The sequence below is a fragment of the Diachasma alloeum genome, unplaced genomic scaffold (genome assembly GCF_001412515.2).
Source record: "Diachasma alloeum isolate Michigan unplaced genomic scaffold, Dall2.0 Dall_scaffold_00724, whole genome shotgun sequence".
Lineage (NCBI taxonomy): Eukaryota > Metazoa > Arthropoda > Insecta > Hymenoptera > Braconidae > Diachasma > Diachasma alloeum.
The window spans coordinates 61,531-76,563 of NW_021680855.1; the positions used below are offsets into that span (position 1 = coordinate 61,531).

Genomic DNA, 15,033 nt, shown 5'->3' on the forward strand with positions numbered 1-15,033 from the left:
TCCATCAAATTGATGATTTTAATAATTGAAATGAACATTAAAATCATTTCCAACACAATTTAATATGCCATTTGCAGGATTAACGTTAGTAATAGGTGGAATGTGCTTGGAGCTGCTACTGTGTTACGCATTCTATATAATACCGTGCATATCACCAGAATTAACGACATTTAATTATCCGTATTTTATCCATAGGTGACTTCGACAAAGATACAATAGATGATGCAAAAAATCTCCTCTCAAGGCAATTTTTTAGCTGCAAAAAAAAGGAAAAATTATCATGTTTTCATACACTTCAATAAATTGTGGAGGGAGACATGGCAACATCGCCGAATCCCATAGCAGTGCTTGGTCTTTCCTGTGGTGTTCAATAGTACGCCTGTTTCTTGGACGAACACTACATTTAATTCACATTTAATAAATAATTTATCATGTCCAAGATAAACTTCCAAGACTTATGAAAAAAATGTGAATACAAAACCGTTAGTTGCGGCCTTGATTTGTGAATTTATCTGAGTTTCATTGGCAATTATTGGTATCCAATCGCATGTGGAGAATTCGGAGAGAGAGATTTTGATTCTGAGGAGTGAGATGAGTGCAGTTTGACAAATTTGGTTACTGGGAAGCTGTTCATTTGTTGGTAATGAGTGAATTTCGATGTGAATAAGTGATCTTTGGGCTTCAATTGGTGGAGATTTTATTTGGAAATCAAGGGAATGTTTTTTTTTTAATACTCGACCGACACAGGCTCACGGTACATGTACACACGCATACCCACACTTAGATAGAACACACGGACTGCAGCGGACGTAACTTGTAGTCAGAGTTGGTGAACTTATCATAATGTATGAGACACGTTAAACACAATAAGGAAAATGTGATGATGGGAATTGTGAGGGACTGTGAAATGTTGATGGAATCAATGATATTTGTGGGTTATTTTGGATTCTGCAGTTTGTAAAGGTGAATTGAATTTTCGAATTATTTTCAATGATATAATGCTAAAAATTTTAGGGGGAAAGTGGAGGTGAAGTTTCAAGTAATCAAATTAAGAAAAGGAGATATTTCTGAAGTTTCAATCTTATTTCCTGGGAAAAACTTCTAAATTTTCCTCTTCCAATATATAATTTTTGTGGTGAATAATTGGTTTGATTCATTATTTCTTGCATTCAATTACAAAAGCAAAACAAAAAACCAAGTCGAACTTCATTTTAAAAAATGGTGGATCTAAAATTTAAAAAATTGAAATTTTATGAATACGTAATTTATAAATATTTTCGGAGTAAAGAGGTTTATGAAAATTTTTCAGAGTATATTTTTTGCTGCACACTTTTCGAGCTACAAACATGAAGCAGAAACTAGCAGAATATTGGTCCGCGGAAAATTCAAATTAGGGGATATTTAAACTAGCTCTACCCTTCGGCCGGGCTACGCTGTACGTTTGGATATTTTCAGTTTTTTAATTTTTCACCTAAATTGCATGAAAAAAATGTGAAAAAATTCATACCCAGTCAGTATCATGTAAATTAAATTTCGCAAAATATTTATATTTCTTCAAATATTTCCCTCTTATAAATAAATAATAAAACTTGCTTGCAAAACGGTGGATTATTTTTTATGAGGTGTCAAAAAAATTCTTGATTTTTTCACATCTAATGAAAAAAAAATCAGATTTTAATCTTTGATTACAATGGAAATATTGATTTTTACATAAGACACTGGGTTAAATCCTGTTTTTTTAACATTTCTTCTTTGAAAAACCAAAACAATAATTAAATTGAGAAAAAAATTAGAATTCCGAATCTAAACGAGTTTTCTGCAATTTTTTTGCAGTTTTCAATAATCTTTGAATTTACCGTAAGGGTAGAGCTACTTTAAGTGTAGGAGAGTCAACTAATCATATGTACAAATGTTTTTTTAAGAATTTGAAAGAGTTTGTAAATTACTTAAAAAACATTTGTACACCCCTAGATTCGCCTAAGACAAATCTTCTGTAGTCGAATCTTTCGCGAGTTTCAGCTTAATGCTACAAACAAGGTCTCTTGATAAATTTCCATAAATATTTTGACTTCGAAAAAATGTACAAAATTGTCCACTTGTAAATTTTTTATTTATGTTCTGTAACGTAGATTTCCACTAGATTGCAGATATTAAATAAAGAGAATCGATTGAGAGTCTTATTATTCTTTCCACAGAGTTCTAATTAACCAAATCAACTGATCAGTCATAATGAACGGAGATTGATCCTATAAAAAAATATATCTATCGATTATGCTTGAAATTCCTCTAAAGTGCAGATGTAGCGAGAAATTCGTTGAGCGCAAAGAAAATAAAAAAAATGATCTCCTGACGTACTAGCTCTAAATATATTTACACACTTCGGGCAAAAAACCAAACAGTTTAGACCCATTGCACCCGGGAAATGTGGAAAGAACGACGTGCGTGCGAAAATATGGAACTTTACGCACAAGTAAAATAATATACTATCTTCTGTTCCAGATTTCCTCCTCTTCACAGCAAAACTCAACTTAATGATGTCTCTATCATCAAGTTTAAACGCATAATTTCTTTGGCAGCCCTCCCTAAGAAAGCTGTAACCGTAAAAAATGGACGAGCCAGCGAAGAAAAAACAACGTATCGTGAACGGCGAGAACTACGATGCTGACAATGACGAGTTTATAACCGACATGGAGCATTTCCAAAAGTCCCTCCTGAACCAGTGCCTGTGCGGTGTCTCCGAGAGTTCTCTGCGCAAGCCGTTCTCTTCCAATACGTGGATGAGTCAAACTCGCACTTCCTCTCGCATTTCCTCTCTATCTGACTGGGATCCTGATAGAACTCTGGAGTTCATTAGTGGCTTGCAGCTCCTCTTCGACCTGGCTCTGAAACAAAACTACCGAGGGGTCATGTGTAGCAGAGTGGCAGACGTTTGCGAGGCCCTGACTCGAAACGAGCACGGGATAATTGACCAGTTGATTGGCCTCTCTTGCACGCCAAACAAATTCGTCTCCTACACAGCGAGCAGAGCTCTTGCCTCCTTCTTTATCATGACGAAAGAGAACACAGAAGAATCTTGGCTGGACAGACTGGCCCAATCATTAGTCAACACTCACTCCCCCAGTCAAATGCTCTTCACTCTGGACGTCGTCAAGAGAGTGGTAGAGCACAAGGACTGTGGAATGCATCCTCTTGAGGAAGAAGGAGCCTCACTGCCTCCACCGAATTGCAACACAGTAGTAGTTTCAGACCCGGAGAGTCTAGACAGCACTCCAGTCAAAGCAATGTGTGTGAAAGCCCTCGAGTCCAGATGGACAGTTCTAGTAGCCAAATTTGACGCCATCCTTGGATCTTACACTCCGCAACACGAATCAGCAGTGATAACGTTCCTTGACCTCTGGGAGTCTATCATCTCTGTCAAGGCGAATCTCTCAGTGATCGATACGAAATTGTTTTACTCCCATGTCGATAATCTTGTGTTTTTGCTCAATGGAAATGTCCCTGGAATCGTCTGGAGGCATATTCTCCGATTGTTTAACGAGGTTTTGTGTTATGGAAGTACTCTAGCTCTTCAGGATGTTCTTCCTGATGAGCCTTGCCGACTGGCTCATGTTATTGTCAGAGCTGTTAAGGACAATAGTCTCCTGGATGGTTTACCTTACCGTCATGGAGCTGGCAGATTCGGGGGAGGTACTGGGGATGGGGATCGTCCTCTTCTACAGAAGCTGGTGCTACTGGTGCTCAAGAGCGTTGCTGTTACTGTTAAGGAGACAAGGACTGATTCGAGCGACTCTTCGCTGGGGTCTGAGGCTGAAGATCTTGATGCCGATATGAGGGTTATTGAGAGAAGCATCAGGACCGTTCTCAGGCAGTTGGATAATTGTGTCAAAACCCTGATGCCTTTTCATCCTGAGATGCCACTTTCACAATGGGTCGTGCAGATGTTCCATGATCAAGATGACTTTCTTATTGAGGGAATGGTCTGCTGCCTTGATGTCGCTGTGGGATTGTTTTATAGGGGGCCTCCTCAAAATGAATTGGCTCACACGTTAAGTCCTAGTTTGACATTCGTGCAGTTCGTCAGGGCTGTCTCCCACGATCCTGATGTTCTTCTTGATCTTCTTGTCAGCAATGAAACCTGCTTTTTGCTGTATCTGCTGAGGTTCTTGAAATACGTGAGGAGGAATTGGAACGAGTTCGTCATGTGTTGTGGCAGAGAGTTGGATGATACCATGACAGTAATCATAAGACTTAGATTAGCGATAGATAGACTGGTATCTAAAGCACTATTCCCGTATAATATTAATCCAGTTTTAAGATTACTCGAGAAGTGCGAAGCTTTTTACGAGGGGAATGTAGATAATTAAGGGATTTGTTTCAGTAGGGAAGTAGATGAAATTTGGGACAAATGAATTTCTTTCTTCATTCGAAATGACTGGGAATTTATTGAATGAAATTCAAGGCAGTTTAGGTCAGTTTTAAGGAAATTCTTGGTTTCATAATGAGACAACGTTGACTCACTTCCCATCATTTTGTTCGACGATGCTATTGTTGGTTTTTGGAGAATATCTCGACAATCTAGGGGGTGATTTTCCCACAGAGAGCCAGTTTGTTAAAAAAATATAGAGCTATTTTTGTACCAAAAAAATATAAGCAACAAAAGAAGATATCATGGAAATTTTAACATCCCTTTTCAATTGACCGAACAATAATGACTGAAATCAATTGAAAAATATGAGTCCCTGATGAATATCTTCGATTGCTTATGACAATCTTTTTGTGAGTACCGAAGGAGGCTACAGAAGCGTGTTCATCTTGAATGATGGGATATTTTCCAAAAACTGTTTTACCACATCACTATTGATATTCATCTGAAGTCCTCTTGAAGAATTGACTTGATTGACTCATCTCAATTATCAACTTCACTATTGATTTCTATTTTTCGAGCCCTTTGTAACAGTATTAGCCTTTGATTTTTTTCTACTAATATTATTAGTTTACATAAACTTCATTGATTGACCTTTTTATATTTATCAACGATGTGTTCTGAGTTGGTGGAGCCCGCCGGTTCCGTCAAATTATTTCAGGAATTTTGTAAATTTACAACGTTACTTACCAACTTAGGTAATTTTTTTATACTGTAATTTGATAAACTTAGAAGATAAGATTTATATTTTTTTTAGAAAATACTGACTAATTTAGTCTGAGGAAGGTGAATTAAAGATTGTACATTAGTGAGTCCAGCGATTACGCTAGAATTTGTAATTAACTCAGTGTAAAACACTTATTTATATTAATAATGATAGAAAAAATATGAAAAAAAACCACCAATGGTTTATTCTAATACTCTGTACAGTAATTTTTAGTTTTTTCTCCATATATTTAATATGAGAAAATTAAGTACAGCCCTTTGGCGCATGTCATAGTAAGGGCCGGTTGCACCAAGCCCTGTTAGCCAAATAAATCTTTAGAAGAAATTTGTGTCTGAAGTAAATTTAGTTCTCAGTTGGGTAATTTCAGAAATTAATCGCAGAGTGTTTTCATTTTCAGCCATTCGGTCGTGAATATCGCCTAAATGGTTCATAATTAGCGATATTATTGACAAATAGTGATCATACAAAATACCTTCGATGAATTTTCGATCAAAACTGATCAGCAGATTACTTTTATTTATTTTAATACTTAACTGATGATTTTCTTGATTGGGCTTGGTGCAACTGGGCTGGTCCTAAATATAATAACTTATCTACTAGTATGAAGAATTTTTGTAATGAATAAAAAAAATTATTGATAACGAAAAAAGTTAAACCTCCGTTATTTGTTAGTTATTTAATTTTGTAGATTAATTTAACTGAAAAAGGTAAAAAAATTATAATGAAACGCAAAAAATGGACTGAAGAATTTCTACTGTACAAGACCGCCTAATGAATATTAATTTGTTAAGAATGAAAAGAAAAAAAAGAAAAAAGTTCGCAGGTGTCGCTTATAATTAATGTTGTTTTTCTTCAATAAATTATGTGTCGTAGTCTTCATCAATGGTGGCAGTGTGACCAAAGTTTGATGTCGGTTGAGTGATCGTTACAGCATTAACGTTATTTTGATTCAATTCCGTGTAGAAATTAGGCTGACCAGCTTGGAACGATGACGGCATCGATATTTGAAAGTTTGGAATACGTGTCGATGATTGGTCTGGGGGCTCTATGAATTTTAACTTTCCCACGTTGTTACTCACTGGTTCTATGCAGTCTTTGTTATTGTTCACTTGGTTTAGGTGAGGCTTTCTACTTGGATCTTTTAGAATTCTAAAAAAAAAAGAGAGTTAACTACTAAAATTAGTTGTTTGTATTGTAAGTAGAACTGTGAATTGTGCATTTATTTTGGAAACACGTATTGTAGAAGAAAATGTTGGACGGTTTTCTTCAGTTTTGGAAAAACTTTTCCGTTTCACGAAATTTTTCGTCCCGTACCGTGAGGGCGGCAGTTCTCGGACGGTTAAGGGTAACTCGACCATCAATAACCGATCATCAAAACCGAAATATGAAGTTTGCGGTTTCCATAGTCATTTTTTATGTTTTTGGGACAAGAACACGTTTGATTTTTATTAAAAAACTTCGGAATTCGATAAATATTTGTTAAAACAAAACACAGCTCCCCGGATTCAGTTCTCGGACGCCAATTTCATACCATTTCCCTCCGATAACTTCCAAATGACCTCATATAACCCCCATATGACCCCGTATAACTTTTATATGACCCCACGTAACCCATATATGACCTAAAGCTTCATATTGCTACCATGCAACTTAATAAATAGTTATGTTGTTTTCATCATCTTTGCACTTCATCGAGAAAGCGTCAAAACAATCTTTTTGAGCCATGATTTCATTGATATGACTTAATTTTTCCAGTTTATCATGAAAAAAATAAAATCTCACAAACTATATGCTGTAGCTCAACAGTGATAGATGCGATCCGCATCATATTCTGATAGAATCAAGAGGCTATCAATAAAAATTTTTTAATCCATGATTCATTTCATTCTGATAACAATTCTTGGACTGAACGTCGAAAAATCGATTTTTGAAAAAATACCAATATTGCAGAAACTCTATAAATAATTCAACTTTAATTGGTATCGATGAATAAAGCCTATTAACGTCTATATCCATGGAAAAATTCATGAAATTTCATCAAACTCCTATAAAGAAAATTGCAAAAAAAAATTGAAAAGTACACACACATACATACAGACACCATCTAAAAATCGCATATTTAGATTTTTTAGGCCATATTTAGTCACCCTGACACAAAAATTTGGAAACTTATTTTTAAACGATTACAAAGCTTCCATTCGGAAGCAAAAATATTGTTCGACTTGTGCCATGGGGTTTTTTAATTCGGGGCGTTCGTCTTCGGCTCGGATTCCAACTTCACGCGCGGAAAAATCTAGTAATGTTTGATAATGAAAAAAATATCCATATTGTGAATCGATAAAAATCGTGGCAGGCGAAATCGATGTCTTGATATTACGGGTACGAACTAGCATTATGAGGCAGGGTCGACAATTGACATACTCTCTTCACTGATCTCTATATAACTGGATGGATTGTTCCCTAAAGCGCTCCTGGGGAGCAATTTTGCTCGTTTTATGTCGACATAAAATCATAAATTTCAACCAATCCTAATTGAGTATTCCGATTCCAGGACTGTCATTGGTTGAAATTTACGATTTTATGTCGACATAAAAGACATAAAACGAGCAAAATCGCGCCCCTGAACCAAATTGAAGGCTCACCCAGCGCCCCTATCACCGGTGGTGGCACTAAAATATACAACAATGCGCATGCGTGGGCATGATATACGAAGTGGGGGGTGGTAATATGACAGTCAGGATCCAGAAATGCCCTTGACATTTTACCACCTTTAAGGCCTCCGCACAATCAAAAAGCACACGCCATAAGCAACAAATATAGGTTATAGGCTATAAGGAGTAAGTTTCCAATGTTCCGTAGTCAATGCGAGAACGCACAATAGAGCAATAAGGAATAGAACCGTGAAACAACTGCCGAAATAAAGTTATAAGCTACAAGAACCTTGTTTATCATGGCGTCAGCTGATCATACATACACGAGGGAAACAGAAAAATACAGTATACGATGTCCACTGAAGGAGAAAATTGTGTACAAAAGGATGGAATTAATCTAAACTATAAAGAGGGGGATGAATTATTGATTGAGCTCGTTCGATCTGATCGTCATATATGGGATAAGAAACATCGTAACCACAAAGGCACAGACATGATAGAAAATTCGTTGTTCCGGCAACAGCGATCTTCTGCGACTAGTTTTCTTTAAAAGTGGTTAAACTCATTAGCAATTGGTCAAATCTGGTTACTGATATCCTCGTGGATCGAAAAAATAACTCCTCATCACTTCGTAATTTGAAAATAAACGATTCAACGTCTCCAAATGTATCACCATAATACAGTAAACTCTCCCAGATGGAATATCTTTCTAAAACGTAAATTCCCATAAGGAATATCCCCTACTTTCCCCCACTCCAAGTACGGCGGCGGGGCTTCTACTAACCCGCGAAATTTCGAAAATGATCCAATTTGTTTCATTCTGAGAACATTGATCTGTCGATTAAATTTGTTATTCAATTTTTTGGTTTTTAATCAACTTTTATTCCTCTTACAAATAATATTACAAAATTCAATATTTCATACTGAACTTTTTAGTGCCCACTGAAGAAATGAATAAAGAATCGAACAATAAAACAAGTAGTATTACAAAATGCACAACTGGACACTGAATTTTACATTGTCCACTAAGAAAATTACCGAAAAAATCAAATAATAAAATGATCTTCGAAGAAAAAAAAATTTCGAACGTGAAAATAGTGACCACAAAAGGATTACCGTTCATTCTTTATCAAATAGTATAAGCCTCCTCGTGACACCTGATAGCTTTTCCAACACAACCAAATCGTCAGGTGTACTCTCGGGACGATCCTCGTACCATCTCTGAAATTGTCGAAGCCCTTCCAGGGCTTGCTCCGTGGTAATATTCCGTCCTCTTCGTGGAAGTTCTCTCAAGTCTGGGGAGTGCTCATCATCATCATAATCGTCATCATTCATTCGATTCTGTAGTTGAAGTGTCTGATTAACATCCTCCATGATCCCTTCAGTTAGATCCAAGAGTTCCGCATTACTGAGTATCTGCCACCCCGGATCATTCTCATCAGCCAACCAATCCTTGGTCTCTTCCTTAGTGAATGTTGTTGGGAATCTTGTAGAACCAATTGGAAGTTTGTTGATCCACTCAACATATCTCTCAGTCTCCGGAGTGTCTTCCATTATCGGAAGTTCCTCGTCACCGAGCAATTTCCTCTAAGCGTTCTTTATGTTGTCTGCAGAAATGTTGTTCCATGCGTCGGTCACTGCAGTACACACATCAAGCATATTCCAACTCGCTAAGAAAGTCTGGACTTCATCACGATCATGTGTGAGGAGAAGATATTCAAGTATGTGTCGTTTGTACAACTTTTTCATCTTAGCGATAAGACCCTGGTCCATGGATTGGATCAAAGCTGTCACGTTGGGTGGCAGATAAAAGACGGTGCATCGATCACTCAACGAATTGAGTTCTTCAGCTGGTGGATGAGCTGGTGCATTGTCAAGGAGGAGTAGGTATTTAGTATCTGGTCCATGAAACTTTTCTAATTCGACGAGAAATACTGTCGTGTACCACTCTTTGAACAGAGTTCTTGTCATCCATCCACTCGTCTCACCTTTGTAGACAACAGATGACGGGGGCTCGTTATTACTGAAACACCTCGGCCTCTTCGATTTTCCAATGATCATGAGTGGGATCTTATGGGTGCCATTGGCGTTCGTACATGTCATCAAACTCGGTCCTTCTGAGATTTCCTCCCATAAGCATTCGTTTCCTCCTCCAGAGCGAGAGTCTTGCGAGGAAGGGCTTTCCAATTCAAGCCAGTCTCATCACCACTGTAAAGGACATCTCGACTGTAATTATTTTTGTTGACGAAATTACGGAAGGCAACAGTGAAATTCGCGCTAGCCCGCTCGTCATTTGAGAGTTTCTCTCCATGCATGGTCAAGTGAAGAACTTTTAATCGATCTTTCCATTTAGAAAGCCATCCTGTGGCTAGCCACAAAGTCAGTAGGCCCACCAATATAACAATTCATCACTCTTGCTTATCGACATAGCATGTCAGCTGACACGGGCTTACTGAGTGATCTCATTTGTTTAAGCCATTCGAATAGTGCTTCATTCGCAGGTGTATAATCCTGTCTGACAACTTTCCTTTTATTTAAATCAAACTGTCGAATTTTAGTTTTGCAGCATAAATATTCTCTTGGTTAGATTTTATTTTCGAAATTGAAGATTGTCTCACACCGTACTCATCAGCCAAATCTCTCTTCCTCTGCCCACTTCGCAGTTTCTCCAATATCTCCAGTTTCTGTCTCATTGTTAATCGTGATTTGTAAAGCTTTGCACGTTTCATTGGTGGAATTTAAAAATCCAAAAAATCGTCTGGCACTTTCCTTTTGCTTTTTTGTGGTTTATCCATGTCTGTTTTGATCCACTAGAGGTTTTACGACTTTTTTGTGACCCTGCTGATCGCACAGTGGCGTTTCGTTATTATTCGTTTATTGTTTACATTTGACGTTGCGAATGGGTATGAGGGGTATGAGTAATTGCGCATGCGTGTCTGTCACATGGACAGAGAGAAGTGGGGGAAAGTGGGCAGAGCCTAATATTCCTAGTGAGAAACAAAAATATTCCTTGTGAGAAAATATTCCTAGTGAGAATATTCCATCTGGGAGAGTTTACTGTAATTGATAGGTCGTGTCCACCAACGTCGATACCTTCATCGTTTGTGCTTCTTCATTTTTTTAGTGAACATGAATAGTCCCATCATTTGTAAACTCACAGTGGCCAAGAATATTATCACCAGATAATTAAACGACTTTGACGTCTCAAATATTTCGTTGTGACGCAGGTTATGTAGCTATTGCTTGTGCCTCTGTATTGTGCGTTGAATTGTTGCTTATTTCATGTTGCTTATAGCCTGTAACCTATACTTGTTGCTGATCGCTTGTGCTTTTCGATTCTGCGGAGGCCTTTATGCTCATGATAAATGATGAATGGATGAAAAACAAAACTCGTCCAAATGGTATGCAGGGGGTTTTATTCCTATTCTATTTATTTTTCTATTTTTTCATTTGTTATTTGATTGGATCCTTCAATCGCCAAGGGTGAATATCGACTATACGATATTACATACTTACTCATGAAACGATAGATTTTTCCATTGTGTTTTATCTTTCTTACAATAAACACAACAAACCATTGTAACTCATATGAGATACAATGTTTCAACAACTTAATTTTAAATTATTTTCCTTGAAAAGTTAATAAACAATATCACAACACAAATAAAAACACGTCACATTCAGCTCCACAATGAATTTTTGGTTATGAACGCACGATAAAATTACCATTCCCTCTAGCAACAATTTAGATAACGCATGCGCACTAGATCGGATTTAGTACCACCGCCGGTAATAGACGGCGCTGAGTNTGTCATATAAGTATTGATTTCATTAAACAAACCATCGAATAACCAAAATCGAATGAAAAATTTAAAATTGAATATTTTTAGATTTTCTATTTTTTTTTTCAATTCATTCTCGACATTCAAGTTCATTAATCATCTATAATTTAATCTTATCAGCTCGTAACTTTGATCACCAAAAAATAATTTCCCATTCCATTAATTATAAACAAATGCGTGTATTATAGAAAATATGCACTTNTTTTTGGAAAACTCCCGAATTATCTTACATTTGGGGAAAAAATTGACAGTTCTGATTTTTTTGGAAACCTGCAGCCTTCCTCAAAGTTTCTATAACTCATTCCCTATTCACCCCCTCAGAGATGGATTTTGTAACGAGGCGAAACACGTATTTATTAATTTCTAACAATTTCTTGATCAGTGCTCACATAAAAGATAAAACCTACTCTAAAATTTTCATATTATCAGTTTCAATAGGTTCGACTTTTGATTACTATCTTAGTCAAACTGAAGGGCTCTCTTACCATATTTATAACACAATTCCCCCTGCAATGTTCATTTTGCCTTTTTTACCGTCGGACTCAGAATTCCTTTCTTCCATTCATTGTTCATAATCATTGTCATTGCAAAAAGCAGTGCGACTGATGAAAATGAGGTGCCTCAATTTATTAACTATGAAATATTTATATTGCAATAAATAATCTGCGCATATGCTAATTCCTCTGCTCACTGAATAAGATTTCAATCATAATTACAATCCAATTTCTACTCGAACATAATTGGAAGAGTAAATTGCCGAAATTCAATGTTTGGTGATACTCTGGTAAAAGTGCTTGCCAACACCGTGATACAATTTTTCAATCAGTTCACTCGGTAATTCAATTAATCTATTGTTCATATCATCAACATAATTCCCCATTTAGAATATTGTCACCGCATGTTTTCAGCACCAAATTTTGGAAATTAAAACGTAAAATGACAATTTGACTTCTGCTTGATTCTTTTTTGTGAATCTGAAATTCATGTTAATGTGTCAGATATTATGAAAATATCATCATTCCTGTTCTCTACTGTTATGGAATATTGAGCCACAGCTGTTCATTCATAACTGAATTTTTTTATTCCCATATTAATATTATTCTTTGTTCAACGTGAAAAAATCTATCATCATTTGCACTGTAGTGCATTCAGATTCTTCTGCACTTCATGTAAAAAATGTCATAATAAACTCATAATTCTAGTTATTGATTCTAATCAACTTTGGAGAAAACCTTAGTAAACGCAACATTAAGAAAGTTGAATCATTCTATTGCCCCCGACCTAAATGATTAGAACAATTATAATTGGTTTATCAATCGAAAATACAGAGTAAGAAATTGGGTGCAGAATATTCACGTTTTAAATGAAAATTCAAGCAACTTTTTATTTTCATACTGTTAAGAAATGTTGAATTCCATTAAATTTTCAGTTAATTTTTAAATTTCATGACTTTCCTTTCTCAAATTAAATTAAATGCCTTGCTCCTAAAAATTACCACTCAACTATCCATGGATTTCAATTTTTTTCAACAGTATAATTGCTAGGAAAAAATGAAGTCGACTTTCTGAAATACACTAATGAAATGATTGGAAAATCACAATTTTCGAAGACCACAATCGTTTTTTATATAAATAATCCAATAGCAATCAATGTTTCACTGAAAGAAAAATTTTTTTCGTGTAATGGGACCTGAAAAACTCCATCCTCGCCTTCGACTCGGAAGGCAATCTTGTACGTGGAGGACGGTGATCTGTTTTCCAAGGCTCCGGCATGTAATGTACTATTCCTGAATTATAACGAATTCTTCCGTTTTCAGAATTTCACCAAAAATTAATTCCATGTCAAAAAAATCAATATTATTTGATTTTGTGATATAAGTATTGACTTCATTAAACAAACCATCGAATAACCAAAATCGAATGAAAAATTTAAAATTGAATATTTTTAGATTTTCTATTTTTTTTTAAATCATTCTCGACATTCAAGTTCATTAATCATCTATAATTTAATCTTGTCAGCTCGTAACTTTTATCACCAAAAAATCATTTCCCATTCCACTAATTATAAACAAATGCGTGTATTATAGAAAATATGCACTGATGTATTTAATGTATACACGGTGTTTGTTTTTTATTCGAGGTTAGAAATCCGATTTGTAATTCTAGCGCGCTTTTGAAAATAGCACTGTCGCGGCCGAAATGCTCATTCTCATGAAAGTTCTCATGAGAATGCGTCTTTCATCCGCCGCAATGACCAAAGAGGATAGACCTGAGTAGAGGCCCGGATCGGGGGGTTTGACTGACTCCAAAAATGTTAGTTGGTACCCCACGGGAAAGGCGGCGTCTCGGTCGAATTGTCGGTAAATGTGAGTCGGGTGCGTGAGTAACTCGGCAGTAGCAGTCCCGCTGTGACAGGGACAGGTTCGGAGGGTAATTTTTGTCCTCCTTGTACTCAATGTTTACTTTATGTTTTTCAGTTGATTTATTCGCCGACTAATTAATATTAAGGGATGAAACAAAGACTGTTCAATGGAGAATTAAATTCCCCATCCATCAACCCCCGTTTCATCCCTTAATCTCTGCAATAAAAAAATTAATATTGCGACGAAAGTCACGGCGCTATAATAAACCCAATGTTTTCTCGGCGCAGAGTGACTCCCCAATAATTCGCCCGCTAATTAAAAAATCGTCTCTCCCCTCCTAATTAACAATAAGGAATGAAACCAATGCTGTTCGATGGAGAATTAAATTCCCCATCCTTCAACCCCCGTTTCATTCCTTAATCTCTGTAATAAAAAAATAAAAACTGCGACGAAATTCGCGGCGCTATGAAAAACTCAATGGTTTCTCGGCGCAGAGCGCTTCCCCATTAATTCGCCCGCTAATTAAAAAATCGTCTCTTTCCTCCTAATTAATATTAAGGAATGAAACCAATGCTGTTCGATGGAGAATTAAATTCCCCATCCTTCAACCCCCGTTTCATTCCTTAATCTCTGTAATAAAAAAATAAAAACTGCGACGAAAGTCGCGGCGCTATGAAAAACTCAATGGTTTCTCGGCGCAGTGACTCCCGACAACTCGCCCGCTAATTAAAAAATCGTATCTCTGCTCCTAATTAACATTAAGGAATGAAACCAATGCTGTTCGATGGAGAATTAAATTCCCCATCCTTCAACCCCCGTTTCATTCCTTAATCTCTGTAATAAAAAAATAAAAACTGCGACGAAAGTCGCGGCGCTATGAAAAACTCAATGGTTTCTCGGCGCAGAGCGCTTCCCCATCAATTCGCCCGCTAATTAAAAAATCGTCTCTCCCCTCCTAATTAACATTAAGGAATGAAACCAATGTTGTTCGATGGAGAATTAAATTCCCCACCCAACAATTTCCATTT

At 36.5% G+C, this 15,033-nt stretch overlaps 2 protein-coding genes across 2 annotated transcripts in view; one reads left to right on the forward strand and one right to left on the reverse strand.

Annotated features, from left to right (window-relative positions):
* Positions 1-163: 163 nt before the first annotated feature.
* Positions 164-4,550, forward strand: LOC107044392 (protein lines). Its single transcript, XM_015266254.2, has 2 exons — positions 164-963; positions 2,500-4,550. Exon 2 carries the CDS (start codon positions 2,607-2,609, stop codon positions 4,362-4,364), a length of 1,758 nt encoding a protein of 585 aa, XP_015121740.1. The 5' UTR covers positions 164-963; positions 2,500-2,606; the 3' UTR covers positions 4,365-4,550.
* Positions 4,551-5,309: 759 nt separating this feature from the next.
* LOC107044395 (nuclear transcription factor Y subunit C-8) overlaps positions 5,310-15,033 on the reverse strand; it is a 20,619-nt gene continuing 10,895 nt past the window's right edge. Inside the window, exon 5 of the mRNA XM_015266256.1 lies at positions 5,310-6,299. Within this exon, the coding sequence (XP_015121742.1) occupies positions 6,011-6,299 (289 nt within the window). The 3' untranslated portion in view covers positions 5,310-6,010. The remainder of the gene's footprint in view (positions 6,300-15,033) is intronic.